This window comes from Podarcis pityusensis (assembly GCF_964106645.2).
Source record: "Podarcis pityusensis genome assembly, chromosome: 6".
NCBI lineage: Eukaryota > Metazoa > Chordata > Lepidosauria > Squamata > Lacertidae > Podarcis > Podarcis pityusensis.
Genome location: NC_138030.1, coordinates 44,644,507 through 44,665,655, shown reverse-complemented (window position 1 = coordinate 44,665,655; position 21,149 = coordinate 44,644,507). Strand labels below are relative to the sequence as shown.

Here is a 21,149-nt window from a genome sequence, read left to right as displayed (position 1 = left end):
AGTTGCATGGATGCAAGCATCTGCTGGGCTGTGTTTATTTGTGAGCTGGCCCTCTCTTGTCTCTCGTGCCTGTAGCCTTGGCTTGGAATGTTGCCTTGGAAAGTTTTCAGCCCCCTCAGATGAAACAAGGAGCTGACCCAGGAGTCTTGTGAGGTTTGGGATGCTTTTGCCTGGCGAGGAGCACACTTGAGCCAGAAAATCAGTGCATGTGATGCCTTGGCCCCAGGAATGGTTCTAAACAGCTTGGATTCAGAGTTTGTTTGAGTATAACCGGGAGACCGATTAACGCTCTAGTTTGAACAGGACAGAAGCTTATTGTTCATGGTTTGTGTACAGAAGAGGAACTGTCTGTCAGCTAATTGTTGTACTCTGGCCTTGGTTTGGCTTCTTTATGGTAATGACTATGATGTGGCAATGCCACCTGTCTTCCTCAGAGTGCCGCTGCTACCGCCTTAATGGGTTTTCCTTTTTCAAGCGTCTGCCGATTCCTCTCTCGTCAGGTTCACGGATGCTGGAGCAGAGTGTTGGGGAGTGGCTGGAGTCCATCGGCTTACAGCAGTATGAGAGCAAACTGCTTCTCAATGGCTTTGATGATGTTCGCTTCCTGGTAAGTAGCTTTGTTGGAAAAAGTTACAAGGTTTTATTGGGACTTGCAGAGCTTACCTTTTGGAAAGCAAATTGAAACTTGTTTTGTACAATACAGATATATATTTGCATTATTTGGATCTCAGATAAAGCAGTTTATGCAGCACTGTCAGATCAAATTAAACACATGAAAGGCAAGGCTGAATTCTTTTGATTGTCTGGATGAGTACGGACATAGCACAGAAAAAATCATTTTTTGGGGGGGGTTGTTCAGGTTCTCCTATGAATTCATAAAAATCCCAAACTCATAGAAAGAACATCAAGAAAGCTTTTCTAGATGAAGGGTTAAACTGAAGCTGTGTTGACACCTGGGTAGTAGCTTAGTCTTACTTTGAGAGTTGAGCTACCAGCTTCAGATGGAAATGAACGACAGAAAAATGTTTGAATTCTTTCTGCAGTTGTTAACTCCTTGAACATTTTCAGCTACCTGCAGGCTAGAGATTATCTTGCTGGAATGATTGCATATGAATGTATATTTGGGGGCTTGTTTAAATGCTGCTGCTTCAGCTGGTAAAGATGCATTCTATACTAAGTATTGCAGAAGCAAACTCCTGTGCTTTCCTCTCTAACCCATTTCACATATGTAGGATGGATCTCAACTATTTTGTTTTTGTTTTTTGTTTAAGAACCCGTTCCCAATACTTCCTGATATCTATGGACAGGACAGTTCAAAACAGAATAAGCTTTGGCCATTCTGGTTAAATTACATAATAGGTGTAGTATCCTTGCCTTGGTATTCATATCACTTAGCTTCTTAAAGCACAACACTGTTTATGCAGTCATTGTTGCTGAACATTAGTTGGCCCTGTCAGCACTTAGCTAAATTAGGCTCAATCATTCATCAGCACTAGGAAGGAATAGATCCTTACCAAGGGGATCCTTGCTGAGTTTGAATTATTAGCATGCCAACTTCCTTTAAGAAGTCGTTTTATGGAAGAAGCAAAGGTTCAGCATCCAAAAATGATGGGTTATCACCCTTTGGTCCATTTTCATAGAAAATGTAAACCACACATTTGCAAATCCTTAATCACAGTAGACTTTTTTGTCAGTCTCCACCTTCCTAAAGGCAGATGCAAAGGATTTTGAATTGCTTAAAAAAGCTTGAGCATAGGAATGTCTCTCTGTTCACTTTGCTGATTTTTCAGGAAAGGTCAGTATCTAATTTCAGAATTCCCTGCAGGTCCAGAGTTTGAAAACTGGTCAGATATCCCTTCCTGAACATGTTAAAACACTAGCCATGCAAAACAAGTAAAATTTCTTTTGAAATGGAGACAACTCAAATCTTTTAGCTATCAAAGTGGACTAGGCTTTAGTCTTTCACAAAATCTTGTTAGGGTTAACAACTTCAGGTAGTGCTTTTCTTAAATAATCAGAGTAGTGTTTATTTGTTCACTTAAAGGTGTAGCCTTCACTAAGAGTTAGATTTAGGAAGATTAACAAAATATTAACTGTTTACAGTTAATGACTATTCTGTAAGTGGTGGATGATTGGAATTAATAACACCTATACAAACTGTTAGTATCATTCATACTGTCAGGGGGAATGTATTTAGGGGACAACTTATTTATAATTGCTCCTTCTAATCCTCTTACAAGCATTTAAAATTTAAATTCCCTCTATTTCAGACTTAAGACCACACCTGTCTTTATTGGGACTCCATTATTGCTGCCACCTTGAATTTTTAGGAAATTATACTTTATATTTTACAAAGCAGGAAAATGAAATAAAAGGAACCTGGATACATTTGCCAGGCATTTTTCTTATAAACAATGACTGTCACAATGCCCATATCCAGTAGTTTCAAAAGAAAGAGAACCAATTTAACAAAAGAAAGAGAACCAATTTACTATCTTAGTCCCATCCAGTGCAAATGATTAGATAACTTTCTCCAGCATATTTTAGATACCTCTTCTGAAAGAATAATGTGGCAATATATTCATGTCTTAATGGATGTTGGCAGACATAAATACATGTTAAATATTTTAATAAAAAAAGCACTGCTAAGTGTATGGTTTATTAATTTTTGGCAGTTAACATGCTACTTTTAAACTCCTGGCTACAGAAGAAAGTAATATATTGTATTACCATATTAGTTCTGTTAAGAAGTGCTCCAAGCTTTGGGCTATTCTGCATTTCCTTTTTAAGGATCTTTCTGAAGTGGGAAGTTTTGAACCCAAATACTTGATGCAGCTTATCTGACCTAAAGGCAGATTCTTGTATAGTTGTTCATGAGGTTACACAGCTGAATAAGAATGGGGTGTCAGATGTAACTTTTGCGCACATTAGGAACCATGTACTTGTGTGACCATTTTTCTTGCTGCAGTGCTCTTTATTACAGAATAATCAATTTCAGAAAATAGAACAGTGACATGAGAATCTTCCCTAAGCCCTTTCCATACCCATAATTACTTTCAATACCCTGGACAGCTCCCATATAGTACATGGTATATAACCCCAAATAAAGGGCTGTGTAGTCATGACAGAAAAATGGATGTTGGTTACATTCTTTCGTTGGGATATTTTGAGTTACAAATACTCTCCTTTTGCTTTTGGTAGAAGAAGTGTAAGGATTGCAACTGCTTCTTTGTGTAGCAAGAGTAGCATGTTTGCATGCTGCACTTCGTTTAAAGTGATCTCTTCCTCAAGGATTGTAAGATTAAATTTTTATGGTATGATCCCTGTGCAAGTTTCTACATTCTTGGAAGCAACAGAATATGTTTCTCTTTAGAGTTTTAGTTGAGTTCCATGGATGGCTCGTTCAACCTATAAAGGGCATCATTCCAATTCTGATTTTCATTTATAGTATTTTCTGACTTTAAAGAACACATTTCAGGGATTGAATCACTGCAACTCTGTTCTCTACCTTCCAGAGCAGTTTGATGTTCACAAGAAAGCCTAACATTGCTGCTGCACCTATTTTAAAGTGGTTGTTGCAATCCATTTTTTCTTTCATAGTGATGCCTTTAAGGGTACCTTTTTCAGTAACAGCTTAGTTCATAATTCTTCCATTATCTGTTACAATATATACATGCTTAACAGATTTAAGTTTTAGCCAAATAAGAAAGTGAAGAATCATAAATGCTACCCCCCTTATTTTCCTCATCAGTGTTAGTAGTTTCCACATCTGGCTTTTGGTTTTCATAACTGAATTAAGCTGCAACAAAAGGAGTTCACTTTTGAAAGTCAGTTTCTTTTTCCTGGTCCAGAATCTAAGCATATGCATGTTAACTACATAGTTCATAGTCCAAAACTACTTATTAGGTTTCACAAAGGGTTCAGACAGCATAAGCCAGTTGGGACAGAATTCTCTAGAAAAAATCTGTTGCTTCATTTCTTATTTTGCCAACACAGATTTTTCAGATTTTTGTTAAACTGAATAATGCGTTTGTGAGCTTATATGGTTCTTAAGGATTGGCACAGATCAAAAGGGTTGCATTAAATCTCACTGTCACAGAGGCTAGCAACGCATGTTAGGTAATGGGTTGCACTTTGCCAGGTAGACTATTAGGCTAATTGCTTTAGCAATAATAAAAATTAAGTTGGGGTTTTTAAAAATAGAACGTAGGCTGAATGATGTGAGATTCTGGGTTGAACTATCCAAGATACTGCACAATTTTTCTTACTGCTTAGAACTATATCAATAGCTCAGCAATGGGGCAAGATGTCTGAAGAGGATGTATAATCTTCTGTTGTAAATTTTCAAAGAAAAGCTGGATAAGTGCTTGAAATATATGTCCTGCTTTATGGAAGAAGGTAAATTAGGTGAAGCACACGCACACATACCTTCCTGATGCTGTCCAGTTGTGTTTTTCTTTAAAAAAAAAAAAGCATCAGAAATAGCTTTCCTCAGACAGGATCAAATATCTCAGGCATTGAAAGTAATATTAGTGTGAAATGCATTTTGCCAGAGCTGGACAAATGCTTTTTATGTTCTGTTTAAAGTTCCTACTTTATTGGCTTCCTCGTGAATATACTCAAATTAAGAGTTATTCATCTGTTGTGGGGAAAACAGTTTCCAAAATAAGTGCTGATATGGTGGTTGAGAAAAGATGTCATGTTGTGAAAGCTATAGCTAATACATGTAAATAGGGTGTTGGGCGTATGATAGACAAGTGGGGACTCACAATCATGCATGATGTGTGTAGGAAGTGGTGTGATTAGACTCTGGAGATGAGATGGAAAGGTGAAACACTAGGCTTCCTCTGTCCTCCTGTTTGGAAGAAGTACCTTTGCAAACTCTTTTTCAAAAAGAGGACCTGGAAGTTGCCATTTCTGCCTCAGCCATCACAACTTCCTTCCTTAGAAACCAAATAGCATGTAGGCACTAGCCCTGGCTGCTGACACCTGGGATCTACACTGGACTGAAGGAAGCATGGCTGTGCAACCTTCTGGTTTCTGTAGAAACTTACTTTGAACACTTCTGTTTTAGATAAGGATATGGATAAGTACTGTCTGCTGCCCTTCCAATTTGCCACTTTTCATGTCCAGACAAGGACCAAGTTGGTGGTAAACAGAAGTTGGTGGTAAATAGAAAGATTACCAAATAAGTATCATGATTGCATGTAACAAAATAATCACTATATATGGGAATTGCTATGACACCCAAAAATAATTTACAGCTTGCATTTCTCTCTCTGTGATCCACTTCAAAAGAGCAATTCACTTAAAATTCACCACAATCAGGTGTGTTCTGGTCACCTTCAGCCTTGACTACTGTAACATGCTCATGGGGCTGCCCTTGAAACGTGTCCAGAACCTTCAGCTGGTACAAAACACCACCTCCAGGTTATTTATTGGAACAGGTCGGTCAGAGCATATTACTCCAATACTGCTTGATCTGCCCTGGTTGTATGTTCCCTTCCAGGCTTGATTCAAGGTGTGCCTATTTCTCTTATGTGTCAGTTTAGCATGCTTTCAATCTTAAGTTTGTTTCATCCCTTTTCTGCTGTTTTTTTTTAATAAAAAAAAAGACATCATCAGAATTTTGCATTTAAATTCCATGCATTTCTGTATGGATTTTCCATATGTAAGCTTTACCTTCATAATATATACATTTTGTATACTTTTCTATGCATTTCACCCTAGATAATTCATTTTTGAACAAGTGGCATACAGCTTGGAAGAGAATAGCTACAGAACATTAGAACTGGAGTCTGCCTACATTTTTCTGTGAAAAGCCACTACTCCCGAAATGGCATATTTTGTTTGGGTAGAGACAGTAATGGAATTCAGATTCTTTCATTCTCTAGCTTAGTGCTGTTAGCTGCTAAGCAATGCTACATGCAGTTGTTTGATAACAGGAGGTTACAAGATTGGGCTGCATTAATTCAGTAACATGTCACTATCTCTGATCATTGATTTAATGGACAACCTGAGGCAGCCTCTTTACAAGTTGTATATTGGTATACAGTTTAGTGATTATACTGATAATAGTTTTTTAAAAACAAAAATAAAATATTATGAAATGTACAAAGACAACTCAGGTTTTTTAACACACACACACAGTGCACCACATTGGACAATGTCACACCAGCCTTTATGCAGTCAAAATTCTAATCCCACAGTAACACCTGTTAGGACTGGTACTGCTATTGGAACTTGACAAGGCAAGTTTATGGGTGGCACATATATAAAAGCTCTGGATGAAGCAGCCACGGTGTAGTTAAAATATAAATCCCCTTGCTTTCTTTATATTCAGTCATCTGCGTATGTTCAATATATAGTAGGTTTGTTCTTGGTTTGTTTCTGGCTTACTGCTCATGGCTTGTTTGAAACAAACAATTTATGGTCTGGGTTCACATGACATAATAAGCCATACTGTGACTTATTTGCGCCTCAGTGGCTAGGCGCCTATTGGTCAAACCTGTAGTAAACATGAAGATTGTATTTTCCTTGCTTTTCACTCAGAGGTTATCCCTCCCCCCCCAAAAAAAACAAAACAAAACTGTAGCACTGTCCTTATTATGCAATCTAACTGTAGTATGGTGATTAGAGCATTGGACTTTAAACTGGGTGTTTTGAGAAGAAAATTAGAGGGTAACAATGTGTGCTACCTTAAGCTTCTTGGGGGAAAGACAGGGTGTAAATGTAGTTAATAGTGGTAATAGCTGAAATTATAAACTTAAATTAGGATCTAGTTCAGTGTGCATGGTGGAGGCTTTTTGTACATCAATGTACTCCTTAAAGCCAAGTGAAAAAATAATAACCTTCATGGGTAGAGAATGAATGTTTGGCACTGTTTTTCGTTATTAGGAACAGGTAACAGCTGCTATTTGAGTTTACCAAAATCAGCATACTAGAAACAGTTCTGAGTTCATGATGGGAGGGGTAATATGTACCACATCCCAACACAGGTCCATCCCTTTACATATTTCTTTAGGTACATTAAGCCATTACATTTTTGTTTCTTTACTTTTTGCCTCTTCCCCTTTCTGCTACTGAACTTCCCATAAAAGTGTTGCGTGCAACAATGATTCAATGAGACTTTGTCAGAAGCAAATCTGCTCTCCTCATGTAGTGCCCTAGGCTCCTCTGGCTTCATTTTTTAATTGGAGGAATGAGGTAAAAATTGAGGGCATTAAAGTACGGGATGTTTGCAAATAATTTGAAGTTCTGACATTAATTTGACTAAATGCAATTTACTGTCAAGTCTGATTAGCCTGCAGTGATCGTTACCAGGCTCACTTGTTCATGGTATTCCCCCCTTTCTTACATTCAGCAGTCGAATTTAGAGCCATAGAAACACTGGATACAATAGCATAAATGCCTACCCCATCTTGTCTAAATTAAATGTGCAGAGTCTGTGTAGAGAGCAATAACCTAAGACTATTTGCCTTCTACCAGAGAGGGAGAGCATGGTTTCTATAGGGAGATCTCGATTAACTTGTGTACAATCCATTCCTTTATAGCCAAAATCAGGGCAAAACTACACAATTTTCACTGAATAAAATTGTTTTCTCCCTTAAGCCATTTGTCCTGATAAGCGAAGCATGGGTGTGTTTCACAAAGGGGAAACCAGCAGCTTTGGTGGTGGGGAAATACTGCTGCTTACAGAAGTTTAATAAAAAGTTTGCTAAGTGGCATGTGCATTTTCATTGTCCCATATATTTTGACCTCAAGATTAGAAATTTCCCTGTCTTCTTTTGTAAGACCCCAGCATATTATCCAAAAACCTGTCAGATAGAAGCGAAATTATATAATGTATGTTACCAAGTTAGCCTGAAGCCCTAGACTTTTCCTATATTAGCAATGATACGTTTCACAGAAGTAATCTGCTTTTCAACCCGCACTGATCCTGTTTTGAATTAAATTTACACTACTGACTCTTAACCTTCCTGCATTTCTTAGGCCTCATGGCTGTGTCTGCCTTCTCATAATATAAATATGCGAATCAAAATCTGCTGAGAAACAATGTGTTGGAATAGACTATTTGTGGTTGTTTGTGGGATTTTTCTCATTGAACAGCTGCCACTGGCCCACATGCAACACAATTAGCTGCTTTTTAAACTCAAGTATGTTTCAAAAAACAGTTTGAAACAAGGGTACAATAATTCTAACTAACTAGCTATTGGTCATGCCCAAGTCCTAAGGCATGCATACAGATCATGTCCAATGCATTTTTTAAATACTTGAATTCTTTGAATTAATCAATAATTGGCTGTCTCTTAATGCAGACCCAGGTCATTGAGCCCAAGCTGCCACTGCCACCGCCTGTCATGCACTACCATTGGCAGGATTGGCAGCAAAAGCAGCTTGTTCTAGGCTTGTGATATCTTACTCTCTTGCTACTTATGCTGCTTTAAATGTGCATTTTGTTTGACTTCCTTTAGTAATGTTTTCTTTTGAAATGTTTAAGATATTTTTTGTTTGCTGCATTAGATGTGCATTCTGTATTTTACCTCCTTTGAAATGTTTTATTTTGAAATCTTTAAGATAATATTTTTGTTTCCTATTATTCTGTATTGTTTTATTTGACACCTTAATGTAGGTTGTAAACTGCTTTGAGGGTTTTTTCTTTAAAATGCAAAGCAGTATAGAAATGAAATGAATAATAACAATAACAATAATAATTGCAGAGGTAACTTGCATACAAGAGAATGTTATGTTTTAGCTGCATTCTGAAAAAGTGGAATGTTATTGTGGACATGTCTCTGCATGCTGGTTTTATATATTCCTTACACTTCCTTTCCATCTGCTATAGAAATAAGAAATACTCCTCTTCTGAAACATAACATGCTATATTTAAGGCACAACCATATGCAGTCTCTGGGGAAATAGTTTTGCCCTCACAGTAGATCATTTCCCATATGAGAAGCATATGTATGTTCATAGTTCCCTGTTCCAAGATATCCCAAGGCCAATAACAAATGCTTTCTTTCTCATGTCCTTCCTACTAATATGTAGCTTGAAAATTCTGGAGACTCACACTTGGAAGGAATAATATGTGTTGAAGGGTTATCAATTGACCACTCGTTACTTAAAAAAAAAACAGCACTTGGAGGCATGACTAAAATTCACAAACCCACAATAAATCTGAATCAGTACAGTTGTTTCATTTTTGTTCAATATATTTTGTAACATTGGCAATGCTACAGTGGTGATCAACTAAGGATTGTCATATGTCACTGGTGTAAATGAAGGGTAAAAAAATTAACTGTCACTTTACAAGCATTTGTTTGCCCCAAAGCTTCTGATGAATCAAATATAAACTTTCAACTGTCAGCTTTGGTTCACTTCACACTTTTCAAGCATACAATATCTCAGGATGCTAGCAACTAGGGTTCATGTTAGTTAAACTGCAGTTAGGAGGGGATGCAAGAAGGACATACTAGGAATGAAAGTTTTACTTCTCATGGTTATGGGAAATGACTTGTACTCCAATTCTGTTCTTATTTTTTGTTTTACTTGGCTCACTACGATGCTGTCCGCTGATGCCTTGTGACTATAGGGAATATACTTGACCCTACCCTATCCACTTCCTCTTCTGTCCCCTCCAAACCCCTATGCACCCTCAAAATCAGCTCTGTAGGTTTGAGGAACCCTCCAGAGCAGATTTTGGGGGCACATGGGGGAGGAGAGGAAATGGAAATCCCAGTACAAACCAGAAGGAATAATGGGAGATTTCCACCATTGTAGTGGCATAACGAGATGATAAAATCAGTTTTGCATGAATGGAATTAGAAAGGTTTCAATATCCACTTAGGAGAAAAGGAGTGACAGATGATGTGCCTAATACTTTGAACATACAGATAGGGATATACACTGCAAATTGTAGTTCCAGTAGTCTCCTATTGCTATCATTTCTTAAGACACTTTTGAAATTTACAAGAACTGAATTATTTAATACTAAGAAGTCATGCTCCTTGAAAGATAAATACTATTTTATTGGAGGAGGAGTCTCTCTGTGGGACACAGGTGTATAGCCTGGATGGCATGGGAAAAGCTTGGCATTGTTGTTATTAAAATTTATATACCGCCCTTTACCACAAAATCTCAGGGCGGGTCACATTTCCAAGTGTCTGCTTTGATTTGGTTGTAGAAAAATAGAGATGTTATGGTCTGAGCTGTACATCCAGCAACATTAGGCACTGGATCAGTTCAAGGGGTATTAAGGCAGTCATAAAGCAGTGCTTTTCACAAAAGGCAATTATGGCCACCTCTACTGATCTCCCCATTTGTATTGTGCAATGCAGGGGACTGTTGAGTATATTCTAGGGAATGTTTTGAGGACCATTAATCATTTTCAGTAGATGTGGCCACTAATGCTCTAAGATACTGAGGTTCCGTGGCAGACTCACAGGAATACAGAATAACAAATATGGGAGAGATTCCTCTAGAGTGGGATGCTAGAAAACCACAGATTATAAAGCACTGAGGCAAAATAAGTATCATAATTTGAGGAGTCAAATGTATACTGAACAGCTGACATCTATGTTGGTTGATTGAACACTAATCCCATAATTCACACTGTAACGCACACTACAGAAATATCCCCAAACATTCCATGTACTGCATCACAATAAGAAAGATGAGTGGCTGTTATTTTTAATTAGTATGTAACTTCCTTTCAAATGCACACACAAGTTTTTAGTAATTTATGCTGGTCTCTATGTGGTGCTATTTTATAGCCATCTTCTCTTAAGGTAGGCTGCAATTTGCTAATATGCAAAAGTCTGAATTTAAATTTAATTGAGCCAGCTAAGAAACAAAAATGTTCTGGTTGAAGCTACATTGCCATTACAGCATAAGATGTTTGATTTTGTTTTAAGTTACATAGCTAGATTTCTTGAGCAGCAGATGTTTTGACAGATTTCCACAGTTGTAATCTTGCTGTTTCAGTTTAGTATTGCTTAGCAGCATGGAGTTATTGGTTCAGCAGTGCCCCTGGCTTGAGGGTATGTTAGGCAGGAAAACTACTGAATAACAATGAAACATCTTCCTTTCGAAGGTTTTATTTTTAAAGTTGGGTGACTCCAGTAGTTCTCACCCCATACCTGATACAGCGTTGTGGAAATATTCAGTGACCTTGTAAGCACAGTTAGTCCGTGGTTTGGACTACGTACTCCCAAGAGGCAAGCATGGGCTTGGTTTCATTTTATAGAACACTCTGCATTCCTGTTCACATCTATTTAATTCACTAATGAATGGGAAAACAGAAGTTTAAAAACACCACATTGATAAAGGGTGATATTCATCATAGTGCTAAGGAGATCATTCCATCAGCACAAGTATTTTCACATGTTTGATTGAATGATTCCTCTCCTCACCCTATGTTCAAATTCAAAGTAAATTTGGTGAGGACATAGGGGGACATGGGAAGAGCAGAGGGGGCAACAAGTTCGTTGAATGTGGCACAAAGCATTTTTCTCATCTTCAGAAGTTTCTGATCATTCTTTTTTCTAATTCCATAATGAAGGTTCCATTAGTAAAGCGTATGGGGAGAGATGTTCGGGACAGTTCGTGTTAATGTTGTGGGTTTTAGACCCACTCACTGATCACCATGCATGCAGTAGAGCCTGTGATATGGCTATACACGTGTACCGAGAATACCAGTCGCAACTTCACCTAAAAAAAGAAAGAGGTGAAAGCATTATGGAAACCAAGTATATCATGGACACAATTGTACACATATATGGCTACCTCACTTGTTACTGTTTTTATATACTTGGTGACAGGTACACAGGCAACTTCCAGATTCCCCAATGCTGCTGTTGTGATGAGATTGTTACTGCACAGTATTGCTCATTTTGTTGGAGTACCACTTTATTGCTTATACAACACATTAGCAGCATATTGATGTCATTTGGTTCTATTTCATTGAATTTGGTAACTTCCCCCGATTGTTCTCTGTTCCATTTTGCTTTATTCTGATACAAATTTAGCTTCAGGGATAGCATGTTCAAGATCAATTTGACACAATGACCTCATTCAGAGATAATACTAGGGTTGCCATATTTCAAACAGTGAAAATCCAGACAGAAAAGTTGTTGAGGTTTTCTGACAAATTCACAACAACCAAAAGTTTTGGAGCCATTTTTAAGGAAAATGGCCCAAAATGACAATGCTGACATGGGTTGCCAAATGTCGGGATTTTCCTGGACATTTTTGCAATTTCCACCCAGTCACTGCTTCCAACCACAGTATTCCGAATATGTAGGGAAAATTCCAGACATATGGCAACCCTAATAATGATAAACCTGAACAGTCTTGAGCCAGCCTCAGGATCATGCCCATCCTTCTACCGTCTAGGTGCTAGGAGCTGATTAAAAGCTTTTGCTTCCAAATCTAACTGCATAACTGGTGGTTATGTCCCATCAACGATTGTGTTCTGCAAGAATCCAACTTCAAACCTGCATTTTATGAAGATGGCTTGTTTTAACAACACATAGGTAATATTAACTGCAGTTTAGAGTTTGGATTAGTGAAAATGGAAGTGAAAGCTTCTGATCTTCAGTTTGAGACCATGCTGGGAAGGGGGAGTGTGTTAACCCATGGCTCACCCAGACATATTCACATAATGCTAAATCACAGTTTGGCATTGCATCCAAAAGAGACCAAAGTCTGTAAATTGTATGTCCGTGAATATGGTTTGAAATATTCTTGTATTGCTGAAATGAAACTAGGGCAGAACTTTAAAGCAGCCTTGCAAATAAGTTCATAAACATTATCCTGTCATAAACTTTACTAGTTTGCTATAGGATGCAGAGAGTTGCACCCCTGCTTTAGCCTGTGGAAGAGTGAATTTTGGTTTCTACTGGATGCAGAAGAGGAATGAAGCACTCTGCCTGTCTTACAGCAGCCCACTCACTCACCTGCATCCATTCCTTCTTACCTATTGCTACCAGATGAAAGCATAAATATAAGGCTGCTTTGAAGTAAGAAAACTGCATATTTAGTATAAAGGTTAAAAAAAAAGTTCCTTAAGAGCACTAACATTTTGGGCTAAATCTCTAATTTTATGCACTGTGTGATAACTGTTGTAAGCAAATGACCTTGCATAGTAGGTAGGCATAATAATGGACACTCATTTCTTTAGAAGGGGAGGGGGCATACTATTTGTCCTGTCTTAGGACAGGGGGGAGTTGCCTGGTGCCATCATTATATATCTTTAGGCACCAAACAAAAGTATTCCTTTATAACCAGGCCTTTGGCCTGCCTTGGGCAAGATAAAGCAACTAGATTAGATTAGATTAGACAGACAGACAGCATTCCTATAGCAGTTGTGAGTCTTTTAAGAAAAATCAGAAAATAATTGTCCCTCGTTTTAACCAAGACTATATCTGAGACTGGGCCTTTAGACCTTACCAGATACTGTTGTCATCCCTTCAACATGCACACTGAGTTCTGAAGTAGTCTCCTGTCTTTGCCTTGGTGGAAAAGGACTTTCTGGTGCTGTTGTCATTTTTGGCGAGACTTTCTTTAGGAGTCATTCTACATCAAGTACCATCTCAAAAATTACCCTGTTCTCTACATTGATTGAGAGGACATTTTATTCAACAAACTGTTGGCACTGGTGGAGAAAGAGGTGGGGCAGGGGGAGTGCACCGCCCCAGCACCACGATCCCGGTGGGGTGCCATCGTGGCTCCTCCCCCCCGCGCTGGGCGCCACACCCCGGCAGGCAGCACGCCATGCCCCACGGGCAGTGCACCACACCCCCTGGGACTTGCACCAGCCATGCCCCCGGTGCCAGAGCATGAAGCTCTGTCACTGACTGTAGGTGAATCCTTCTGAAGTTTGTGGAGAATGAGACTTGGAGGGGAAAACAGTTTGGAGATCAAAAATGGACACAGTGTGATTTATGACTGAGGTTCTAGTTAGTGACCATTATCCCTTCTCAGCATTCCAAAGACAGGCAAACATTTTTATCTGTACATAGCAATACAAATAAAAGCAGGAGGTAGTCAAAAGAAAAAGAGCAAACATATCATAGGGAAATGATAATAAAAACAATAACCCAAATTGTACAGAATGACGCCTGGTATGCAAAATAACAGAAGTAGCAGCAGGAATGAGTAGATGTACCAAAGAAAAGGAACCAAAGCATACCAAATCAAAGAGCAGTTCATCTAGGTGAAAACCAAACCATCAACAAAGACAGACTTGAGATGTTTTCACCAAGTCTAGCTGCTTTTGGGGAGCTGAGCTTTGGGATACTGATAGCAAGGAATAGATCTCTTAAATTATTCAGAATATAGCTGAATGATAGGTCATGATTGCATTATAACATTGTCAAGTAGAGTGTCAGAACTCCCTTAGATTGAGTAATAGTAATGTCTCTTCAAAGGTTTTTTTAAAACAACAGACACCCAGATAGAACAGCCCATAACACTTTGTACTACTTTGGTTCACATGATTGCATTAAGAGATTTCCTGCTAGGTTTTGTCTGTCTCCAATCCATCTTGTTATCAAAAGCTTGTAAGGAAGGACCACCTAGTGAACACTTCCCTCTGCTTTTAAATGTGCATCTCCTCTCAGAACCAATTAAGTAAAAATGCCTCTTGCCTCCCCTATGGATTTTCTACCTGTGTGTTCAGTTCTGCCTGCTTATCAGAGAAGCTAAAATAGTCTTTGCCATTTAGTCCCGCAGAGCCATGTTGGGCTCTAAAAAGCAGAGTGGAATTCGCATAGGCAGCCTTAGGGAAGTGCCAGCTCTGTGCTTAGGTTGGAAGCAGGGGGCCTTTTTCAGCAAAGGAAGATGGACATTTCTCAGGGGGAGGGGGGGACGGGACACAATTCAGCAGGGCCAAAGGTATAATCCTGTAATGATTTCCTGAATATTATGCTGTGCATGTTAAGTACTTTTAGAATGGGGATTCACAGGATACATGAATATGGGGATGGTTCAGGGAACGAGGAATCTCCATAAGATGAGCATATTTAAATACTGCTCGATGGTTCTTGGATCTATGATGAGAGAAGTAGCCCTGAAAAATCCTCCCATCAAATTTTTGATTGTGAAAATTATTATTCTCTCCTACTGTGCCCTGAACCTGAGTCCTTTCTACACTGCAGCCTCTGCTCCTAAAATACAGTGGTACCTCGGGTTGAGAACTTAATTCATTCTGGAGGTCTGTTCTTAACCTGAAACTGTTCTTAACCTGAAGCACCACTTTAGCTAATGGGGCCTCCCGCTGCAGCAGTGCCACTGCCGCGCAATTTCTGTTCTCATCCTGAAGCAAAGTTCTTAACCCAAGGTACTATTTCTGGGTTAGCGGAGTCTGTAACCTGAAGCGTCTGTAACCTGAAGTGTCTGTAATCCCAGGGTACCACTGTACTAGTGAAGTGCTAACGTATGGGACAGAGACACTGCTGATCCCAGAGCAAGTGCCTATTCAAGTGGAGCTCTCAAAGCTGCTACTGCTAAAAGAGAGGTCACTTTCTGAGGTCTAAGTAAAACTAGTCTGGGCGGATCATAATGCTTAGACCTTGATTGTTGGCATTGATAATCTCAATGGGTGTCACACATTTTATGTTAAGGTTTGAGAGGCTTGCTGTACACCAGGATTGGGGAACCTGGTGCCCTCCAGTTGTTGTTGTCCTTAGTCCCAACCGGCTTGGCTAATGGTAAGAGATGGTGGGTACTGGAGTCAAAGTACACCAGGAGGGCCACATGTTCCCCACCCCTGCTGTAGAATAAAGCCTCTGAAGTATCTGCCTTATCCATCCAGACAGCAAAGCACTTCTTTCAAAATACCCACCTGTTTTCCCCTGGTGCCAAAGGGTAATTCCCTTGCTGCTGCAAGCTGGTGGTGCATAGGTGTGCTTCATTTTGCTTTAATGTGGAGAAGTCTTGCACAGAGATTCAAGATGAGCAGCAGCAATGTCTGCAGTACTGATTACAAGAGCAAAAGCTAACATTGTACAGTATAAGGGAAACCGTAGGCCAAAACAGTAGTTTTAATGTAACAAGACCTGCATTACAAAGTCTCATTTAAAGCAGTATTTTGAAAAACAATAACCTAAACCAGGGGTTGTCAACCTGGTGCCTCCCGCCCACTAGGTGGGCAGTAGGGGGTTCTATGGCACAAGCTGAATCCTCCTCCCATTGAGCACTGGTGGGCAGTTAAGAAAATTTTACCATCAAGAAAGATGGATTAGTGGGCGGTAGGTATAAAAAGGTTGACTACCTCTGACCTAAATGTCTTAGCCTTCTGCTCTGTAACCTACCTATATATGTGCATTCACCAAGCCTGGTAGTGGCACATATGTGTGGAATAAGCATGAGACTATATGGATTGACTGCACTGCACTGTCTTCCACATAAGCAGTTTTTGCTTAGCGTATAACATTGTCATTCCTATATAGTTGGTATAGGTTTTTTTGGTATTTTGAAAGCACCTTTCAGTAGAAGAGGTATCTGAGTCATCTGGTGTTTCATACCACCTCAAAGACAATCAAGTTAGGCTTTGAAAATAATTTTTCTCATGTGTATCAGTATGCTGATATTTGAGCCTTTAGAGAGTCACAGAAGTTTCACTGCTGCTTTACTCTTTAAAAGGATGGGTGGAAACAGCTGCCATCAACTCTTTCTCTTCTGTACTCAAGCACAGTTGGAAAGGTACTGGCTTCCACCATAGCATTTATTATTTTTAAAGTAATCCTTCCAGTTTATCAAAATCTCAAAGGTTGGATCAACATAATGTTGCAATCCCTATAAACTTTTTTCACCAAGATATATATTTTCTGACTGCTTATGTTGGCAGTTCAACAAATTCAAGATGTGTCCATTTTTTGTGTTGCCCTTTAACAAAATATCACTATACGTTGCCCTTTAAAAACCCACAATGACTCAAATGAAATTAATTGTTGTAACGGGGAGCACATATATTGAGGCCTGGGTTCTTTCTTTCTTTCTTTCTTTCTTTCTTTCTTTCTTTCTTTCTTTCATAAAACTGAGCAGACCATGTCTTGAGTGCCTTGCAATAAAACATACATTATAATTAGTACAGTGGTACCTCAGGTTACATACGCTTCAGGTTACAGACTCCGCTAACCCAGAAATAGTACCTCGGGTTAAGAACTTTGCTTCAGGATGAGAACAGAAATCATGCTCCAGCGGCACGGTGGCAGTGGGAGGCCCCATTAGTTAAAGTGGTGCTTCAGGTTAAGAACAGTTTCAGGTTAAGAATGGACCTCCAGAATGAATTAAGTACTTAACCCGAGGTACCACTGTAATTATAAGCTGTGTGCCTGGCACCAGAACAGGCAGCCTCTGTGCACGGTCAAGCGTGGTACAAGGGGGTAAACATCTCTGGCCATAAACAGAGGGTTGTATCCAATGCTAGTCACACTCAGAGCTGGATACAGCCCAGACTGCCTTGCATCCTCTCCCTGAGAGAAGTCGTCAAGAAGTTACCTGCATTGTACAAGGGAAGGAAGCCCATGGGCATGCACTGAGTGCAATAAAACTTACTCTGCTTGCACAACCTGTGCTACCAGACTTCTGATACAACAAATGTTAGCATTTATACCCGCCCATCTGGCTGGGTTGCCTCAGCCACTCTGGGCAGTTTCCAACAAACATAAAAACATAATAAAATGTCAAACAATAATATTTAGCATTAATAATAATAAATAAAGCATCAAACATTAATAACTGGCAAGGTTTTTGTTAAGGAGTATGGTGGCCATTGAAAGGGGAGGGAGCATATATACACAGCACCTTGCAAAAAATGAGAGAGAGAAATTAGTCATGGTGTTGTCTGTGTGATACACTAAGCAATATGATGAACCTGTGCAGCCTATGCTACCAGACTTCCTCCATGAACAATTGCAAAGCAATGTCTACAAAGGTGCTTTTAGAAAACCACAAATTGCAGCACTTGGATGGTTGAAGTATGTATACAGCCTGTGTAAACATGAGCAAGTCACTGAAAAGGGCACTATGTGCACCCATTGAAATGGACATTTCATTGAGTTCGATTTATTTGCCTGTGAGATGTACTAAATGAATGGTGTATGGGTAAAATTGGTGATACTTCAGATCAAAACATGCAGGCAGGTTTTGTGTTTTAGAAAATGGCTGTAGCTGCTGTTCATCATGAGTTTACCAACTCAAAATGGAGCAAACATTGAGCTTTTCATTGCAACTGAAGTTATTTTATTAAGATTACAAAATGCCCTTTATTTCTTAGGATTGTTTTACGGCAAAAGAGATAACCATGGAAATTAGTACAATTTAGACAAAAAAACCAGTTGTCCTTTTACCAGAATATTTGACATCATTGCAGATTCGGTGGCTAATGCAGCTCAATGAAAATACAGAAAAGGCATTGCAGAAATATTGTGGATACAGCCATGTAAAAATTCTCCATTAAACAATATCCACAGCAAACAATGCAAGCAAAAGAAGTATCTTGTGCTGTGTTTACTCTGTGCTGTCATACAAAGTGCATGATGGCCTACATCAATGTGCAATTACTGCTGTCATTTCATGTGTGAAGAAAATGGTCTGGCCTTGCACATTCAGCAGATGGCAAATTCACTCTCAAATGGATCTCTCTCTCTCTCTCTCTTTTCTGTTTATAGTAAGCAGCCTTCACAAGGGTTGGTTTTTCTAATAGTCTCCCCTTTATTGATAGAACTGAAGAGGGATATAATTAGGAATTAATGATCACCAGTTAATTCCCATTTCTGCCCCTCAGTGGTTGTTGTTTACATGTGTTGATAGCTGACACAAGATGGGAATTTCAAATTGCTATGCCATCATATGATAGTGGGGGTCTTCGTGTAAAAGGAATGGTTGTATGCCTGTGCTTAATTCAGCAATAAGGCATCCTAGTGCTTTTATCTAGATCTTCTTTCACTGTGTGTGTGTGTGTGTAAAAATTACTGTAGTACCCTAGGAATTGTCTTTTACGAAAAGGGAATCCATGTTGAATGTTACCTTTTTAATGTGGAAGAATTATACTGGATGCCCACCTTTTTGTCAAGATAAAAAAATCATGTTCCTTTCTCTATGCTTTTAGCTATTTATATGTACTTTAGCTCACCTTTTCAGCTCTCTGTCCATTTTCACATTTTAGTTACAGCAAGCACAATAGAGAAAAGAATCGCATATAATAGTGTGGGAAACTGTGTCTAGTTTTGAATGTATATATGAGCACTATCTAGCACAACTGGACAGTAGTCTGGGTTAGCTAATCTTAGTTGCAAATAATGAGCTACAAGGTAGCTTTGGTTTTCTAATCGCTTCAATAATAAAAGGGGTGTTCTGGGCTGGATCTAAGCTGTAAGAAAAACAAGATATATAGTAAAATGGCTGTTGAATATTGCCTTTGCTAAGCACTATGTACTCATTCATTCATTCCTCCACACTTCACATGTGGAGATAATGAGCTTTGTAAAGAGTGTAATGATGAAAGTCACTCCTCTAGAGAGGGCTGGGTTGCTTCCATCTCCATGGAGACGCATGATAGATTACAGTGAAACTGACCTTCCCTGGATTGTTGGCATGCTCTAAAATAAATTCAATTTTCTCTCTCTGGCCCTCAAGGGAATTCAGGCAAAGACGAGCTTTCCATGCATGCCAGTGCAGTGCACTAGCAAAGCTGACTACGAGGAAAGGGCAGGCAGCTGAAGCTGCGTCCAGGTATACTGGATTGTTAAACTATGATCAAAGGGGTGACTGATGAAAGCGAGCATGTATGAAATGGGAAGGTCATGTAAATCAATCTACTGAAATTTATTGGACGGAATGAGATGCAGTGGGGCCAGCAGTGAAAGTAGGCTTTGGATAGCCTGAATCAAGCAGCTGGGACTTATGCAGTGCACTTAACAAAAAGGCTCCTTTGATGCAGAGGCAAGGAGGTGAAAGGGGGAAGCCTACAGAGAGAAAAGAAGGAGGGATGCAGTGAGATTGCAGAGCAGCAGACGGTAGCAAGGGAGCCATTGCTGGAGGATCCATTGGTGTTTGCCTTAGACCTTGGGGTCCAGGGTCATTGAGAGTGGGAACAAATGAGAACTCTATGCTTATAAGTGTCCATGACTACAGATTTCCCCCCTCTCCTATAAAGCTTGAAAAGTTTCAGAAAAGGGCAGTCAAAATGATCAAGGGTTTGGAGCAGCTCTCCTGAGGCAAGGTTGCTTTTTAACTTAGAGAAAAGGCAAGCAGGGGAAATTATGGAGTCATATAAAATTATGCATGATGTGGAGAAAAGTGGATAGGAAAAAGTTTTTCCTTCCTCTCTCATATTGCTAGAACTTATGGTCCATTCAGTGAAGCTGAATGTTGGAAGAAAATACTACTTTACACAGCACATGGATAAACTCAATAGTCACTCCCACAAGATGTAGTGAAGGTCGCCAACTTGGATGGTTTTGAAGGATTAGAGAATTTCATGGAGAATAGTCAAGACAGCTGTGTTCTACCTCAACTGCTATAGGCAGTATCCCTTAGAATACCAGTTTTAGGAAATCACAGATGAGAGTACTGATTGCACTCAGGTCCTGCTGTGACAATAACCAGATTACTCCTGTTATTTTCATGGTTGTTTAGATTTCTAACTGTGTAATGTTTGCCCTGGTGATACTATCTTTTGTTACACTGTGTTATGATAACCAAGCAGCAGCTAGGGAGGAACCATTATTTTTTATTCTAAGGGCTCTTGTGATGCTCTCAATTTTCATACCTGGGCCAAGACTGAAATATTGATTCTGTACAAAGGTAATGCCAAGAAAAGCTGAATTATGATCTGTTGTGTGAATTTATTCACTTCCTTCATTCTGCTGTTACATGAGGAAAGCATGCATACCTTAAATCCTGTTCCTCGTGCTAGAAAGTAGGCTCCTTCCGCCTTGGCTGCTGAGGTTCCATTGGGGTTTCTCCGCTACATCTGCAAAGCTATCCTCACTGCTTTAAGAACTAGAAACATTTTTTTAAAATCAAAGCTGAGATTCCCAGAGTGTCGAAGTCTGTGCCCAAATTCTGTATTTACATGGAGTTTTTGCATGATGCAGAGTTGTGAAACAACAAAGACAGTTTTTATTATACAATCAAAGACC

General features: G+C 39.3%; 1 protein-coding gene and 1 long non-coding RNA gene across 15 annotated transcripts in view; one reads left to right on the top strand and one right to left on the bottom strand.

Annotated features, from left to right (window-relative positions):
* The window catches only part of LOC308479373 (ankyrin repeat and SAM domain-containing protein 1A-like), a 114,728-nt gene that overhangs the window by 77,331 nt on the left and 16,248 nt on the right, over positions 1-21,149 (top strand). For all 13 annotated transcript variants that reach the window (XM_081010025.1, XM_081010021.1, XM_081010022.1 and 10 more), the window contains one exon: positions 501-607. In XM_081010025.1, coding sequence (XP_080866151.1) covers positions 501-607 — 107 coding nt within the window. The remainder of the gene's footprint in view (positions 1-500; positions 608-21,149) is intronic.
* Positions 511-21,145, bottom strand: LOC308479476. Of its 2 annotated transcripts, XR_013987696.1 has the most exons (4): positions 20,900-21,145; positions 15,845-15,978; positions 5,055-5,119; positions 511-615 (listed from the first exon to the last, which is right to left on the bottom strand). It is a non-coding gene; the product is annotated as an uncharacterized lncRNA (long non-coding RNA). The 2 variants fall into 2 exon arrangements; XR_013987697.1 differs by lacking the exon at positions 5,055-5,119 and having other exon boundaries at positions 543-615.